This window comes from Euprymna scolopes, chromosome 12, assembly GCF_053919585.1.
Source record: "Euprymna scolopes isolate OS-2025 chromosome 12, ASM5391958v1, whole genome shotgun sequence".
In the NCBI taxonomy this organism is placed as follows: domain Eukaryota; kingdom Metazoa; phylum Mollusca; class Cephalopoda; order Sepiida; family Sepiolidae; genus Euprymna; species Euprymna scolopes.
In genome coordinates this window covers 74275709-74295524 of record NC_136493.1, presented here as the reverse complement: position 1 = coordinate 74295524, position 19816 = coordinate 74275709, and the positions used below count along the sequence as shown (strand labels likewise).

At 32.1% G+C, this 19816-nt stretch overlaps 1 protein-coding gene across 1 annotated transcript in view; it reads right to left on the bottom strand.

Annotated features, from left to right (window-relative positions):
- LOC145291336 (myophilin-like) overlaps nt 1-19466 on the bottom strand; it is an 85573-nt gene extending 66107 nt beyond the window's left edge. The window contains exon 1 of the mRNA XM_080137093.1: nt 19259-19466. Within this exon, the coding sequence (XP_079993219.1) occupies nt 19259-19270 (12 nt within the window). The 5' untranslated portion in view covers nt 19271-19466. The remainder of the gene's footprint in view (nt 1-19258) is intronic.
- Between the last annotated feature and the right edge of the window lie 350 nt (nt 19467-19816).

Sequence of the window (19816 nt, the reverse complement as noted above, 5' to 3'; positions counted from 1 at the left end):
TAATGTGGGTTACATTTAGTTTTATTTAGTTTTATGCAAAGGAAGAAAAGTTGAGGTAGAATCCCTTTGTGAAAATTCAGATGTTATCTAATTTTCTTAAATGTTAACAATAGGTATTAGACATTAACTAATAAACTTTTACATACATTTCAGTTTTTTAAAAATTATTTTAAAGGGGTTTAGTTTTTTAGAGGCTACAGGAAAACAACCTTATTTCAAAATTCAAATATGTTAAATTTGTATTGTAATAATTAGACACTAATAATCAACATTTTTAAAAATTTCAATTTGTTTTAAGACATTTATCAATAACGCCTAAGCTTTCAATTTTTGACAATTTCTGGAATCAAAATATTGAATTTTTGTTTCCAAAATATAAATAAGGATTTAAGTTTTAGCAGTATTATATGTTGTATTTCAATCTTTATAACTAGATATAAACTTGATAGAATTCTTGGAATTAATTTTGACCGTTGTGAGACGGTAATTATTCAAGTATACAGCGCATATGTGTGTGTGTTATAAACTCCGTACAGAATGACATTGATGAAAACAAATATCATGGTTAATGGTTGCTTGGTTTTGTTATTTGAAAGAATTCGTATTAACCGCGATAAATTCCAGTTGGTAGCACATAAGACATTTAGCATCATTCTATTAGAATATGGAAGGATTCTACTTGTTTGGACCTGCAATGAATGTGAAATAGTGTAACTTAATAACTTTTGTATTACTCTTCACCGATGAAGTTACAAATGCACTGAAGCTTTCACAACAAGTTTGAATGGTATTTCTAGATACAGCGTCCGTGGCAAAGAATGAACTTCATTAAGAACATTAAACATAAGAGGGTCCAAAGTAGCAATGAAGCATTTCGCTTTGCAAGTCGTCTGCATGGTTGTCATGTTTGTATCATCGGGTATAATTCATTAGCAGGTGTAAAAAAAGATTAATCTTTGCAATATTAATACAAATATAACGCAATGATAATATTCGAGAATAAGTTGCAACCGATATATAAGTCCCGACCATAACATTTGACCGTAAACTTGAAAAATAACGTACATGATTCATACGTCAGAAACCATCATCATGTAAGGTTTGGTCATGATCGGTTCAGTGATTTGGGCTGTAGGAGAGTATATATACATAGGCTATGACCTTGACCATTGACCTTAATCTTAAAATTGGTGTGCACCATCATCATACCAGGTTTGGTGATGATCGCTCAATTAGTGTGGGCTGTAGGAGAGTATATATATATATATATATATATATATATATATATATATATATATATATATATATATATATATATATATATATATATTTATATAAAATGGGTTAAGAAATTCCAACGAAAGAAAGATGTATATTTAAATAAGGGAGTAGTCACCAACAATGTGTATTTTTTAACATTATTTTATTATTCCATGTCTTGGTTTTTCATTGAGAATTATGTTTGGATCATTGTAATAATGTTTTTAAGTCATTGAAATCGTTTTTACGCGCGTTTCAGACGGTCTGTGATGCGTCCTCGTCAGAAATTATTTTCAAATGTGTTGGAGATTCACAGTTCCCCAAAGAGAAACAATGCGTTAGATGTTTCTTTCTTCCGGCACATCTCCAACACATTTGAAAATAATTTCTGACGAGGACGCATCACAGACCGTCTGAAACGCGCGTAAAAACGATTTCAATGACTTAAAAACATTATTACAATGATCCAAAGATAATTCTCAATGAAATACCAAGACACGGAATAATAAAATAATGTTAAAAATGCACATTGTTGGTGACTAGTCCCTTATATATATATATATATATATATATATATATATATATATATATATATATATATATATATATATATATATATATATATAAATGTTCAGAGGTACAAAATTTAAATACAGTTTTAAATATAATGGGCGGAAGTCTCTAGAGAGCTCTTTCAGCTATCATCTCATCAGGAGAAAATCGGTAGCGTAAAAATAATAATACTATGTCGAAAGTAAAGAGTTCTGATGGGGAACTATTGAATGTGCCAAAAATTACGGGGACACTAAAATAAAGTTTATTAACGTTTAAAAAAAAACGATTAAAATAATGGCACAACGGGGCGGGGAACGAGAGAAAAGATTCAAAGTTCCCCAAAGAGAAACAATGTATTAGATGTTTCTTTCTGCCGGCACAAAGAAGGTTTCTGCACCGCGATAGAGACAGACTCCAAAATCTTTAAATGGTTTCTGGAGTCCGCTCTATGTAGCACCTCGAACCATTCAATTTTATATCTATCGGCACAGCACGGGTTGTCAACCAAATGCTGGCCAATAGCAGAGTCCAAGGCTGCAGAAGGAGGGATACTACCAGACCCCATCCTCCCTTGTCTGATCTTCGATGGAACATGCTGGTTTATACGAGTCAAAAGATGGAAGGATGTTCGCCCAACATAACCAGCATCGCACTGGCATTTGAATTGATATACAATATTGCTATTTTGGATGTAAGGCAAACTATCCTTGCGAAAAGAAGGAAATGCAGATCTCGTAGTATATACCAAACGCAAGGACACAGAATAAAAGCAGTCATAAATACTTTTGCGAATCTGTTTGGAAAGTCTGTTACTATTTTCTCCAATCCACGGTTTAAATAAACCGGGCATTTCAAAGTTCCAAACTTTTTAGGGGATTTAAAATCCGCGACTTTTTTGAAAATACAGTCATCAATAAGGTCAACAGGATAACCATTATTGATGAATATTTCCCTGATCTTATCGAGTTCAGCGTCCAATCTGTTAGGTGAACAAATCATGAGGGCTCTATGTACCAAAGTATTTATTAAGCCGACCTTACGTGATTTTGGTACAAAAGACAACCAGTTAACATATAGGCCAGTAAATGTCGGCTTCCTATAAATTGTAGTGAGAAAGCCCCCCCCCCCTCTTGAACGTTCGACAAGAACATCCAAGAAGGGAAGCGAATTGTCCTTCTCACTTTCCATAGTGAACTTTAGAGCTCCATGCAAAGAATTCAACCTATCAAAAAATATCGACGCTTCACTTTGCGATGGAAAAACAGCAAAAGTGTCGTCAACAAATCTGAAATATGCAGTGGGTTTTGTTATAGAATTAAGCAGAACGGATTCATTGTACCCGACAAAAACATCCGCTAAAGTTGGAGCCAACGGACTCCCCATTGAGCAGAAAGATTCTAGAGTTCGAAAAGATAAACCTGAAGAAGATCCGAAGGTTACATCAACCAAAACGCTGTGCAAAAAACAAACAAAAAACAAAACAAACAAACAAACAAAAAACCGCTAAAGATGAGAAGAATAATCACAAAAAATTCAAATACTTATTAATTGCTGTTAATTGTAACGAATGTCTTCCGGTTGTCTTTGTCACCTTTGTATAAAACTAAATTGAACTAAATATAACCTACATTGGCCACTCTTATGTTCAAAATTCATAATGGTACGTTGATTAGTTCAGGAGTGAGTCTTATAATAGAAATATATAAACATATATACATATTTATCTTTATATAGATAGCAATATATGTAAAAAGCAATGCGCGAAAAAGAAACTAAACGTCTGGTGATTTGAATTGATTGCATAAAAATGAACTGATCAATTATTTATTCATCTGTTTTAAAGTAAACAATTTTCTTTTTGTTGTAAAATAACTCCTGTCCTAAATTGATGAATCTTGTATCTTGCTGATTTACTTTTCATTTATCGTGGAATTTCCACTTGTCCCACAAGTCGATATGAATTTGTTTTAATATAATTTTAAAATCACTGTAACTTCCCATTATCAAAATTCCTAAAATAGTGCGCGTGACTCACGTTGAGAATAAGTTATTTGAAATTCAAGATAAAAAGCACAGAAACTTTATTCACCTTTAAATACTACCACTACCATCACCACTTTAAATACTACCATACCATCACCACCATCATCACCACCATCATCATCACTAGTGTTTGCGTTCAAGAGAGATGAACAAGGATGCAACTATTAATGAATATGCGCACAAATCTCTCTATTCATACACCAATTATCTCAGTCTATATTCTTTATATATTATTTCTTTCCATCTGAAACGATATTGTTAGACTATGCTAACTATTTTTAAATTAGACACTGAAGCAAATGACTCAATTTTACATAAAACAACGGAAAAAATGATCAAACGCTGTCGGAAAGTATAAAAGAAAACTTTCCCAATGCTGTCCATACGAAACATTCATTGGATAATTTTGTAGCAGAATCACATCACTAACAGAAAAATGAGTTTTTCACCCACCCCCATAAAAAAAAAAAAAATAAAAAAAAAAAAATAAAAAAGAACCCTTCAGACATGCGCAGTGGACGCTCACATCTTTAGACTTTTTACGAGTCCAGTTTAGATATTTAGTTCAGGTCTCGCCGTTGTTATCAATGAAATTTTAGGTGATATTAGGAAACAAATAGAGACACATTCACTTTTTAATGGACTTTATTTAACTGAATTACTAGATAATTCTTGTACTTTTTACTTATTTTCCTTTAAATCGAGCACCGAAATTTGAATATATATAAATATAAACTCAATAGAGTTAAAATTATAAAAATAAGCATATTATTATTTATTTTACTTGGCTATTTTATATTTGAATAGAGTGTTATATTTCCGATGCCGAGTTTATTTCAAAATCATCGATTACATTTCGACATGTTGTCGAACCCAATTTATTCCCATCACATTTTATCCATTGTTTATAAGGAAATCAATTCAAATGTCGGCTAATAACTTGCAAACCAGTACGTTTGAGACTTCTTATTGAAACTCTGGCTGGGAACTTGTTTAACTTTTAATTTGTATTTTTTTAAATATAAAGATGAAGTGATCATTATTTAAGGAGATGGGAGGCTATATTAAAATATAGAGTGTACATGGAAATCTCTTCTAATTCTTAAGCAACATCTAATTCTCGAGCTAGAAATGGGGCCAGGACAGTTCCAGTGTCATTGCAACAGATAAAAATTCTTGTGGAAGCCAAGAATCTAGAGTATTAGGTTTAACTAATATTAGAAAGACGGGCAATACGAATTGCCAGGTAAAACAAACTTAACACGAGTAGAGTGATATCTTTTTAAAGAAATAAAAAAAATGCAGACAGACTGAGAAAAGTGAGATACTATGGAAGAAAAAAAAAGGAGTGAGAAAGAAAAGGAAAGACGATGAAAACCTTAATAGAGAAACTATAGACAGAAAGAAAAGTAAGACTGCGAAATAAAGGCGAGAATGAAAAAGAAAGACACACACACACATATATATATATGAAAGCAACTGGAAAGCAAAGTAGCTTGGAGTAAAAGTTCGAAAGAAAATCTAACATTTTTATAACGACCAGCTTAAGTGTGGATGCACGGATAGCAGGAATCAGCAATCTTGCCTTGAAATAAGCAATATGTCGAACATAATTAGTTATTGGTAAATTACCATGAGATCACTGCTGCCTGTTTTAAAAAGAAAGAAAGAGTAACAAAAGCATATTCACTCATAACAAATAAAGAACGCATTTAATGGGTAGAAAAGTATGCGGACAATACGCTCACCTTCAACTTTAAAAGGAAAAAGATTATTATTAGCATCATTTTCGACCACCCGTATTTTTCGTCCGCCCAGCCAGCAAAATAACTTAACAGCGCTGTATGTAATGCGTGCGTATATTACAGGTGGAAAAATGCCAAAGAAACGGCACCTTTGAAAAAGAAAACAAATAAAAAGCACCTTTATTGCCTTTGCCAATGCTTCCATATTAGTGTTGTTTGTATATTTTGGGTTTTCGTATTGTAATAAGCTGCGTGTTTCAAAATCCATCGTGTTGGTAGACAAGTGTTATCTTATGAACGCGAAACACAATTGAACAAACTAACACAGATAAGGCAATAACAAACAAAAAATACGGACTACTGCCTATTTGCAATTGGTAAACGTTTCTATTGAAATAATTTAGTTGGGTTTATCTACTCATTTCTGACGGATGTTATTAAAGTGATATTTAATAGAAAACTAGTAGGGGCATCCGAAGAATGATGGTCAACGAATGTTTAACACTCATATATTTTGTCATCAAAATCAATGAGATCGCACATTTTCCAATCAAATCAATTGCTTGCACCGGAATGAAGCTTCACTGCCTCCCGCAGAACCTATTGTTGGTTTTATAAAATTATCCTTTATATATAATGGTTGCAAAAGTAAAATATCATCGTTCAGTTGTGCTCTAAATAGAAACATTCATTTCGAATGTGCCCCTGTCATATCAAAGAACCTACGGTACTCATGCACTTATTGATCCGTGCTGAAATAATAACGTTATTATTTAAAAAGCCATTCTTAACATGGGGAGGGGAAGGTGTTTTGTACCTATTTTGTACTTTAACCTTAAAATTGAATAAAAAAACATATAAAACTTTAATTAAAGTCGGAAATACGATTTAAAAAATAGCACGGATCAGTAAGTGCATTAGCACCGAACCTACTGTTAATTTTATGTGTCGCGCTGCTCGGTTTGTGTTATAATAAAACTTCTTAAATGCACTTGTGATGTTAGGCTGTATAAGGAGTTAACTTTAGTCAAAATCGCTTGTTTCTTTTTTCATCAGATTATTTCGATTATCGATACTTATCAAAGACATTCCGATACAAAACATATCTAAGAACACTGCCAGGCACATAAAGTACCTCCGTGTAAAATTTCATAAAATAGGTCGAGCTGTTTTCGAGTCTACAGGGAACGAACTCACACATACACAACTAAAGTTCCTTTTATATAATAGTAGATAGAGATAAAGATATAGGAGTGTACATTACCGTAAATATTACTCTAGAGTAAAATGGTTCTATAGGTTCGTCCACAAGTAAGGTACATGGTAACTAAAATATACGGACATAGTTGATCAATATTTTTCACACTCAATATTTTCTGTAACTTCAAAGAATTCAACTTTTTTTTTTTAAATATCAAATATTACTTTGGCCAAATCCGGCATCAATAATTTCATAAATCAAAGTAACTTGTTCTTGACTAATTTCCAAACTGCATTTTATTTAACATAATTTATCGTGAATAATAAGGTTTACTTTATCATTTTTTACTTAACAATTCAATAACCCCAAAAATATGAATCGTTATTTAACAATAATTTTTATAGATTTTTCTAAACTATTTTCTATCTAAGGTGCATAGTCCTCATGGTCTACGAAATCAGCAAAGCCAGGTTTACGCCGCTACGTGTAAGGAATAAGTATTCATATGATTTCAGTACAGTAATTGAGAGCCACGGAAAAATGTGAAAAGACAGATGGCATTAAACCGGCAAGAAAATTATTTTTTTAGCCTTTCTTTAAGCAAAGCTGAAAAAAACTTCAAAAAAGGAAGAGCAGTTGACTTTTAAATCGTGAATAGATTTTACCATTCCCAGAACTTATTAGGAATTCTTCGTAAGTACTGAAATCTTTTTCGTATATACTTCTTACAAGTATCTTTGAATCATATTAGATTTTGTATTATGACTTTTTATACATTTTTAGCTCTGAAAACGCATGAACAAACAACCACTCATCGATCTATTGGTAAAATGTTTGTTCAATTACATTTGCAATAGGCATCCTGTTATGGCATTGAAAGTTTTATTTTCCGTAAAACATATTTTCATATACGCATCGTCTGGCTTCCGGTTATATATAGTATCCTCACTTACCAGCCTAATGTAGTCGACGCTTTGTCGAAAACCTTGTTATAATAATACTAGTCTTGTCAATTCATTTCACAAACACGCCAAAGAAAGTGAAAAAATCCCCAAAAGTAAATAATTTTTTGAATCTCAATCCAAACTCTAAAAAAACTTCAAAGCAAAACGTTTTAGAGTGTAGTACTTTCAATATAGAAATCATCTTGACGATTTTCTATAAATATTTCTGTTTAACCTGTACATTGAGTCACAAACCTCATAATTCAGAAGCGGAAACTAGAAAAAATTATTTCGAAATCATTTCAATTAATTAAAAGTAGAACGTTTTACGGTATACCTAACTTTTGGTTAATTAATCCTTACACACGGCATTTGCTATTAGAAGGTTCTTTGAAATTCAAATGCACTTCTAGTGTATACCTGAACGTGTGGATTAAACATATTGAAAGAAACATCAAAGCAGCTTTCAGGAAAGGAAAACACCTATTCAGACAATGCAAACCTCTTTGCATTGTTAGGATAATACACAGAATGTTAAATGATTCTCTCAAAGTTACGCACCCCCATATATATATATATATATATATATATATATATATATATATATATATATATATATATTAACAGACACAGGTTTTAGAAACGAGTCATAGATTTTATATCCATAACGTTTACATATTCCTATGAATCTGAACACACACACAGGCACATACACGCACACACACACACACACATATATATATATATATATATATATATATATATGTGTGTGTGTGTGTGTGTGCGCGCGCGCGTGTGTGCCTATGGTAACCAACTATCAGCTAGATGATCGCAGATCAAGTTGAACGGATTAACCACTCCTTTTTGGATTTAGCATTGTGATAACTGATAACCGCAGCTAATCCAAAGTTTTTGTAAATAATCTAATGGGATACTCTCCAGTAGCTGTCAAGATGTAGATAAAGCATTCAAATTTCACTTGTAACCAGCGCCCTCCTTTTATACAACTGATTTGAGTCACCGACTATCAACAAGATGATCGTAGGTTCGATCCCGACGGTTTGGGATAGGTGTTACTCTATACGAACGGAACGGCTGTGATACAGAAAAACTGTCTGTCTGTGCATGTTTCTAACTTAAAAATATATTTGTACTAGAAAGATTACTCACCTTTGAACAGAAAAATTGTGTATCGCTTTTATGTTCTAAAAATAAAAGCATGATATGATACATTATGTCTAAACTAAACATTATGTCTGTAATCGTTATTGAAATTTTGATCAAAATATATGATGTGATTTGATTCTAGAAAATGACTATGATACGAGCATTAAATTATTGTAATTCAGTAAATATTGCTTAATTGCGTATTGATTATGCATACAAATTCAATGCAAACATGAATCAAGTGTTATTCTGATATATATATATATATATATATATATATATATATATATGACTTATATGTAATATACTGAGTTCGTGTAATTCAGTAAGTTTTCATATATCAATGAGTTTTAAGCCAGAAAGTGTTGACTTAAGTAGTAAGCTACAAAATTATCATATTCCATAATTGAGCATTTAAGCAAAATCAAGACTTCAAACAGGGTGTTAATGGCAACAAAAAGTGTATTTCATTTTACGTTACAATTGTTTCCATGTCCAGTCGAACAATTTCAAACATTATATCGTTTGAAAATGACAATAGAGCATTTTTGAAGAGAAAGTAAAAAGAAAAAGCATGTGCGAAACATTTACCTCTGCTGTAGTTACGTAACTACAGCAAAGGTAAATGTTTCTCACATGCGATTCCCGTAAGGGAATTTTCTTTTTTCTTTCTCTTAAAAAATGCTCTATTGTCAAAAGTGTGTTTATACATAAAGTCTGAAGAAATTCTGGTTTTGGAAAATTTTCAAACGATATAATGCTTTACATTGTTCGATTGGACATGGAAACAATTGTAACGTAAAATGAAATACACTTTTTGTTGCCATCAACACCTTGTTTGAAATCTTAATTTTGCTTCCGCAGTATATATATATATATATATATATATATATATATATATATATATATATATATATATATATATATATATACTTCAGAATAATTAAATGCAATAAATCTACTGGTATACGAATCCAGTGATTATCGATCTTACAAAATAATATTGGATGTAATATTTTATATAAGACAATCTCAGCTAAATTCTTCATTTTTCATTCTGCACCAATATTTAATTTCCCTTATTCTATGATTTAAAAACTTTAAAAACTTTTAATTATAATTGTCTATGTTTACTAGCTTTAGCAAATAAGGCGCAAACCATTTATAATACTTGCGAATATTTTTCCTCTGAGGACATGAATAAACATCGAAAATATAGAAATATATTTATTAAAATGTATTCTTTGTTCTGCATATAATAAAAATTCTAGATTTGAAATTTAACCGTTTCAAATCATAAAATTTGAATCCCTAAATTATGAATTATTTAAAAGTAAAGTCAGTTAGTGAGAATATCTATCTATCTATCTATCTATATATATATATATATATATATATATATATATATATATATATATATATATATATAGAGAGAGAGAGAGAGAGAGAGAGAGAGAGAGAGAGCAAGTGGCATTCATCAGCAGCGGGCCACTGAAGGAAGAAGTTTTATAGGAATACGAAGTTCATAAACGGTAATCAGTCATATCTTCCGTTCATCTAGTACTGACCCGGCTCAACGTTGCTTAACTTCGATGATATAACAAGAGGCGTTGTGTTAACGTGATTATGTTGTGTATATATCATACATGTATATTCTATTCAAAATAACGGCTTGTCTTAAAATAAGGAAACTAGCGTTAGAAAAATCAATTTAGATTATAACTTTAAACCACAATTTAACCGTTTTTTTAAACCGTTAATCATAAAATTTAAATTCCTAATCTGTTTCTGCTGCAAATTTACCTACCTGATCCTTCCCCAAGCCCATTTTCTATCATGCTTTTATACACGGCTGATAGGTGCTTTTAGGATGTTCCTAGCTTCGTCGTTACGACCCTCTTGTTGAACTGTACACCTTTAAAACAAGTCTCATTGATGATTGCTTTAGTATGGAGAAAAATTACAGCGGCCAAGTTCAGTTGAATGGGACGGTTGTTTCCGTGTAAACATCATATTACTTCATTACGAACGCTGTATCAGACTGCTGAAAAGTCTGATTGGCTTTGAGTTGAATAACCATGAAATGACGAAACAGCTATTTAAGAATTACAATATATATGTGAGTGTATGTGCGTGTTGAATATGTGTGCGGCGTTAAAGGAATTATATATATATATATATATATATATATATATATATATATATATATATATATATATATATGATAAATAGACTATGTTTTTTCTCTGTACTTTTCTTTGATAATGAAACCTGTTGAAGGTAAAAACAAAGTGGCGTGATTAATGTTGGCAATGGTTTACAATATGTTATTACGACGGTAAAATTAATCATATGATGCAAGAAAAAAAAATGAAAAAAATATGTTAGATGTTTACAGAAGAGAAATCCAACGGTTATAAAAACGATTATCAGTGAAAACAGAAAACAGAAAAAAAAGTCTGATTTTCCACTCTTTTATCAAATTCCGCAAATGAAAAACATTTGGAAAAAAGAAGACAAGTAAGATTTCATGTGTTTCGAAAATAACTTTCATGTATCAAAACCTTCGCTTACCGATGAAAAATCATTAAAGAAACAAAAATAAAAACGATAAAATAGTTCTAGATGTTTTTAAAGAATGTCTCTGTTTGTTTAGATTTGAATTACATACGGCATATCAACCTTTTTTATGTTATTTAATACCGTATCTGATATCGATGTGTACTCTGAATTTGGTAATTCCAAATTCAAAGTGGATCTACCATTAGGAACGAGAGAAACTAATAATTTCCCGTCAATTATGCTGTACTCAGTATTCTATATATTGAATTCTTTCTAATACTTAATTTATTTCTACAATATATAACACAAAAGATTTGATATTTTGTTCAATAAACCGAACCAAACTCGGCTAAGATGTGACAAATGAGTTATTATAATAACAGAGACCTAATACCTCAGATCCATTTCACAAAATATCATATAACCAATCCACATGAACTTTTGTGATATTGCGCCTTTTCCGCAAATTAAAATATGAGATATATTGAAAAAAATCAGAAGTTTATTATTATGGCAAGTGCTCGTTTGAGCTCCAACCTATGCCCCCCCTCGCCAAACTTTCACGAGAAACACTCGTATAGCTGAAAACACTATTAATAATTTCCCCCACTCTTTATCTGTGCTTAAACCTAAACGTAGATTTCGTGAACAAAGCTTCTTTATTAGAACTGCACAGCTGTGGAACACTCTTCTGTTTGCCTGATTCCCGGCTGATTATAATATGGTCGTCTTCAAGTCCAACGTAAACAAATTCTTGATGAGCCGTTCCCCTTAAGTAATCCAATTTACCAAATGTCCACTACTAACAATTATTACTTTATTGTCCCGTTACTAACCCTTATCCTCAAGTGGCCCCTGGGCCTTAATAAGTGGTGACTCCTTTGTAAAAAAAAAATAAATTGCACAATATTAACCGGTTGGGTTGAAGGATGCATAATAAATTTCCTCATCTCTGGTGTTATAATATTCCTATTCACGTGACCGTGAGAGACGGGGTCCAACATGGTGGCTTTAGGATAGCTCCGCATTTCTCACTAACTGACTTAACTTTGTAATCCTCATCTTGTTTGATTTGAATATACATATCAAGAATAGATTAGTTGATAAATTATTGCATATCTGAAATAACAATAAATGGTGCTTATATTTGAACTATAGTAATCAAGTTAATATGCCGATGAGATCTTTGATTAAAATATGATTGCATTTGTGTTGCCTTTCACTATATTAACAAGATGAACCCTGAAATACCATCAATGTAATCGTGAATAATATTCAAAACACAACCAAATTCAGGACAAATAAACTTTAAGCTATACCTGACTTATTCACCAAGTTTCATTCATTCCAGCAGTATTTATCTTATCACTCTTCAATAACCACGATACGACGTGAAAAATTATCATGAATCTATTCCACAACCCTCCCTTGGCAATCTTCTAATTTTTATTCGCGGTGAGCCTTATTTAATTCGGGAATTGTTTGCAGATTGTTTTGATAAACATCATCTTTGAGTTAACCATATTAATAAAATATGTGTGTATGTGTGATTAATGCCCGATTAATACGAAGTATATTCAAGAATACGCTTCCTACTGATGAGACGATCACGAAATCACGTATATCATTGAACGACAATAAAACAAATATTGCGGGTGTTACTTGTTGAAACGTAAGGGGGGAAATAAAGTATAGATTGAGATTTATTTGTACCGAATAAGTTTGAATTGCTGAAAGAATAGGTTTTTATGAAAGATTCCGTAGGCGAACTTTTTTTTTGGGGGGGGGAGGTTACCGTGGATGACAGAATCCCTCATTTATTTTTAGTAAAGTATGTGTTTCATATACCACAAAAATGCCTACGAAAAGGAAAAATGCGTTCAATATTTTAATACATCGAAAGGGAAAATTAGAACGTTTGAGGGCATTTTAAAGAGGCAATATTTAGTAAATTGTCTCTGCAAAATATCTTCTTCCAATGTATTTACATCAAAATAATGAAAAATTCTTTACTCATTTTTATTCATGTTTAGCCCAAATGAGCATATCGCCCCTTGGACGTAAGGGCTATCATTTGGGAACATGCCTAGGAAAGATTAACAAGATGCTGGTTTACGTTGCATTTAAACTCCTTCACATCAGCATAGTCAGGAAAGCAGAAAGGGAATTCCAAAGTCTAGCTTTTCGAGGGGAAAAGCTATTTGAGTAGAAAGGTTTCAAGTATTTAAAAACCTCAACAGTGAAAAGGTATACTTTTGTTGCTAGCGGGTTTATCAGGGTAATTACGTCGAGGGGGTTACAGTGCAATGAGTTCATCAGAGTATACTTCATTAAAATACTTGTAAAACAGACGCAGCGATGCAACATTGCGGCCATGGAACAGGGATTAGAGCTTAGTTGACAAATCGGAACCTATTAGAGTGGAGACTCTTTTTTGGGTCTTATCCAAGAAGTAGAGCCTAGTGGTAGATGCACCAATGCTCAGGTACGGTGGTAAGGAATAGGTGTAGAAGTGAAACTTGCTGGTTCACGATCAGGAAGACGGTTCGGGAACAAGACTGTCTGTGTGAGGTGATGGGCTATAGAGAAGCTATAAGTACAGCGTCGAGCTGCATCTGTTCAATCTGAGAAACCAAGCCAATTTTTATGGTGGATATTAAAGTCACCAAACACATGTATTTAGGCATTACTTTCTAAGGGGAATGCTGCATCTATAATATCGAAGACATTATCGATTAGAGTACAGTCCTGACTTTAAGGAGAACAGTAGAGAGTAACTAACGCAATAATGAAAGGCTAGTCGAAAACCTAGTCACCCGATTCAAGATATTGCTCTGTAATTAAAAGGAGTCTTTATGACAGCAAGGGAGGTACTCTTTCATGTTTAAAGGGGATTGAAGAAAACAAAATAAACTTTTTAAGAAAATACATCTTCAAGATATTATAAGCTTAAATCTTAAAATGTTAAGCTTCGTCTCCTAGAAACGAGAACATGTGGCAAGGTAATTCACTGATCTTAAAACAGAAGACACGAATTCTTGCAAACAACTCTTTGTATTGTAATGAGTTTCGATTATAGAGCTTAACGTACGTTGATTATAATGAGGCGATATCTTACGAAGTTCTTTTAATTTTCGATGTGCCGAAATATTAAAAGTGGATTAGCATTCTTATGATAAAGTGTAAATGGATTGATAGAACCTAACATAAATAGTTATTTTATCGGATCTTTTAAGTCTGATCCAAAGAGCAATCCATCTAACATATCAATACGTTTTGCGGGAGTCGTTCGAAACAAGAAATAAGGCCAGTTGATGCAAGGAGGTAACAAGAACAAAATATGATTATCGCAAAGATGGGAGATGCATATCTGCTTTAATGTTAAAAATATAAGATATATTAATACATTAATATATTAAAAAATATTAATGTTTAAAATATAAAAATATAGGGAATAGTTAGGAGTAAAACAATGAGCAGGAAAATAATTTCTTGAAAAGCAGCTACTGAAACAGGAAGTTGTATTACAATAGAGCATCAAAATATCGAGTTTATTCGAAGTAGTTTATTTTTTGTTACACTTTATTATTGGCATGAAAATAACTTTTTTTGCTTTAATTATTTATATATTTTATTTTTGCTCTTACATTTTTGGCTTTGTATTTTCTCTGAAAACAATTATTCCGGATAAGTAAACAGTTAGTGTGGAGACATTACTCACTGAAACAGATTAAAGGGAAGTTATCATTGCAATTATAGTGAGGGTCTCAGAAAAACCAACACGCCTTCTCCCACAAAGATTCGCATTTGAAGAACATCAATTTAGAGGATCCCCATGATGACCTTAATCTGTTTCCGTATAAAAATTTAGATCTTGCAGGGGCAAACCGATTGCAAAAAGGCAGAATGAGACGAATTTTGTGAAATGATCAAATTTGATTTTGTTTGTTCATCCTTTTTAAACTGATTCATAATTTACAATTATTAATCTTCATACTCAATATTAATATATAAATATTAATATATCAATATTAATATATCAATATATCAATATTAATATATCAATATTAATATATTAATATTAATATAGCTCTAAAATAAATATACCTACTGAGCTTATTATATATCTACAGTACTATGAGCAGATCGGAAATATTTTGCGACTTTAAGCTTTTTCACTCATCAAAGAGTTCAAAGTTGCCTTACTATTATTAACCTATCCTGAGAGTGGTATTCCACCTTATTCCAATTAAAATATCCCGTTTCATATAGTAATAAGGTAGAGTATTTTCAAATAAAGGCCGATAATTGTATCTTACTAATTGTTATTATGCCATGATCTTAGCTTTCTGAAGTATTCTAAGAAACGCGACTTTAAATAATCTTTTCAGTAATGCGTGACTTCCAATTAAATAGGACTCTACAAATAATAGACTTCGTTCGTCTAGATAAGTACGAAAACCATTTCGCTTAACTACGTATAGCGTTGTTCATAGCTGCACATGATAAAGGGATCAGATGGACCAGATTAAGCTGAAGCTATGCACATGTGAAAATAGAGTGCATTTAATTGATATCATGTGTAATTACGAAGAACGCCATATTTGAGCGATGTGGTGTCTCTTAGCTATATACAAAGCATTTGCTAACTCTGAGGTTGGAACGGAAATCACGAGAGATAACACTTCAACCCAATAAAAATATATTTCTAAAAAGTAAGTGCAGATAGTTATTATATATGAAACTTTCATTTTGCAGAAACGAATAGCCTCGCTAGTTATGCGCAGTAGGTGTACACACCCTTGACTTACTTTTGTGAATTCTGATTGGATATGACTCGGTTTATCATTAGGGTTAGGTCCTACAAAATGCAGAATAAACGTAACTGTGAAAAGCATCGCGAAACGACTGGCAGCTATAAGTAAGTTTATTTGGATACGTAAATATAAAACAATATTTTTTGCAAATACTCAAGGACATGCATAGATTTAGTAAATAATTAAAGTTTGTTTTTACTCAAAACCAATATTTTGTCTAATTTTGACTAAATTAATAAGATAATTTCAAATGCCTTGTGTGTTTGTCGATAAGACAACTTTCATCGAAAGAACATTCTAAAATATGAAAGCCTAAAAAGTGTTTCCTCACTTTACATGCATATAGGTCGGTAGAAAATTTTATTCTAATTCATTTGTCATAAATTATTTGTTCTTTTTACTTTAGATTTACGAGTTCCTGACTGTCATTATCGAGCTTTTTAAAATGGATTCCTAATTAAACATCGCTTAGAAAATTTACGAGTTTTAAGCCATAAGTGAAACAATTATATAGATTACAAAAACAAAACAAAAAAAAAAAAACACCACAAAAAAACCAAAAAATAAAAACAAAAAACAAAAAACCCAAAAAATAAAAACAAAAAAACATTGAAAAATTCCGATTATAAACGATGTAAAACACCACAATAGAAGCTTAATACAACTAAAACTTGTATAAACCCATAACTTCAGTTGTGAGATGTTTATTTTAAGGCACCTTTTAATCCAGTGCAAGATGAAGCATGATTTCTTGTAATTAATAAATTGTTTTTCATTATCAACCCGCATATGAACAGGCAATCTAGGTAGTAATTATTATTAATTGGAAATTAAAGTAAAATTCTGAATAAAATATTTTGAGATAAACTGATTTTGATCAAAATAATTGTTTGATAATATTGATGATTATAATGAACATTTTATTATAATCTAACATATAAACGGCTATATGTCTGTCTGTCTGTCTGTCTGTCTCCACATTTTCAAACTCTATCTCTCTCCGAAACTAAAAGTCGCAGAGTGGCGCTAAGGGCCTTAAATGATTGGATTTTTTACGGACCATGTTTTTATGGGTCTTTAGTCGGTAAAAATTGTTTTTCAGGGGTCAAAAAATGGGTCAAAATTGTAAAAATCGTTAAACATTTTTTACATTCATCTAAGTTTATTTTTAATTTTGAATCGGTTTATATGCGTGTCATGTTGGTTGGTACAGTGGTAACGTCACCAGCTTTGAATGCTTCAGTTTCAGTCCCGATTCTCGCTGATGGCACCTAAATACTTTGTTATCTTTGAAATCACGACTCTGTATATACGAAATTAAAACAATTTAAAATATCATATTTAAGCATATTTTATGCCCGAGCAAAGTCGCCCCTCCCGCTAGTAGTAGTAGTAGTAGTAGTAGTAATCAGAGGGATGGCTAAGAAAATACAACAGATAACAATAATGAAAACTGCAGAAACATTAAGGGAATCCCTTGAATGCGGAGACTAACGTCACACATGAACTACGGGCACATACTGGACACACAGAAACGGCTACAGATGTAAAACACAAAGAAACATCACATGGAATCATGAAAACTGAAGCAATATAATTGTAAGAGACCTCATGCATCCCTGCGTTCCGGACACCCCCTCTTTGTGTTTGTGTTTGTGTTTGTGTTTGTGTGTGTGTGTCTGTGTATGTGTGTGTGTGTGTGTGTGTGTGTGTGTGTGTGTGTGTCACCATAAACTGGCGCCACACCAAATAAGTGAGGAAGGTCAAGGAGAATGGAAAAACCGAAAAGAGAAAGCACTATCCAGACCTCCGCCAGATGAGTGCAAAGAGGACTGGGACCTTGGAGAGACTTATTGCCATCCAAATTCCAGTGAAGACCAATGGCTGCTGTCAATGAGAAATCAATGGTAAGTGACAGTTGCAATAACGCAAATTCTTTTGCAAAAGGTTATCAAAAGAGGTAGTGAGTACTGGAAATTTGGGCAGACTTGTTTTCATTAAGATTCCAAAGAATACCACGAGTTGTTTACAAAGAGAAATCTTTGATGTGTGACTACTCCTGGCGAGTAAAAAAACAAACAAAAAAAAACAAATAATAATAATAATAATAATAATAATAATAATAATAATAATAATAATAATAACAATAACAGCCCCAAAGAAAAAGAAATCGAAATCGACGAGAAAAGTGAGACTAGGCAACGGCTTATAATGCTGAAAACGGCTGAATATTATATTGTTCTAAAAGAGAAATCTTTGACGATGACCTGTGTGAAAACCCACAATAATAATAGCTCGATGCAAAAGTTTTTGCCGGTTTGTTGAAGATACATTTTAAGTCATTGTAATTAATTTATGCATATTGTTATTACTTAAACAAATCACCATGATTAATTCATAACCTTTTTCTTTCAGATTTTTAAAGCATCATTCATATTTTTCTGCAATGTTGATCCGAAAACGACGACCCTCTTTAGTCAACAGAAAAGAGAGTCATCTTCTTATAAGGATAATGCTCGTCCTCACACAGCACTAGTGAACAAAGATTTAGGAGAATTTGGTTAGGAAATTCTACCCATTTTACATATTCTTGTGGCTCATTCAGATTATGATATATTTCAAGGATAAAAATACGTGGCCTTAGCTTAACATCACGAGAAGTTGACCTTGAGTTGAATTCATATTTCACATCAAAACCTTAACGAATTTATAAGCAAGGTATTTATAAGTTTGTTGACAGATTGATTCAAGTTACAGAGAAGAAATATCCTTATTATTATTAATAACGATTTTTCAAAACGCATTTTCAAGATTAAATTTTAAATCGGCAAAAACTGTTACACTAACCTACTCTACACTTTACTTCAATGTAATACAGAATATTATACGGATGCAAACCAAACTCCTAAATTTCATAACTTCTAATCGTATGCAAAAAAAAAAAAAAAAGAATACTGAACTTACCTTAGAACTCATGATGAAAATAAACTTTTCAGTGTGTCTTTTACGTTAACGATGAGCGCCGAACTGCAGAGAAACAACAGAACTTGCAGAGAGAACGAGGTGTGCGTTGAATCTCACAGCCAAGATCTGGCACCAGTTGGTTTGGTCTGTGGGCGGGAAACAGGCACTATCTGTACGGTTTTTATCTCCATTTCGTTTTCTTCTTTTTTTGTCGACGTCATCATCTACGTGAAAAAAGAAGGAGAGAAAAAGAAGAAGACAATATAAGCAATAAACAACCAAGAATGGAATGAGATATCGGAGAATAAGGGAGGTGAATGAAACAGGAGAGGAGTCGAACCGAGATAGCAAATAGCTAGGGGGAAAAGAGAAGAAACAGAAGTGAATGCGCATCTATCTATCTATCTATCTATCTATCTATCTATCTATCTATCTATCTATCTATCTATCTACCCTCTTCTCTCCCCTGGATGTCTTCCCCTCTCTCTCTTTCTCTCTCTCTCTCTCTCTCGTTATATATATATATATATATATATATATATATATATATATATATAT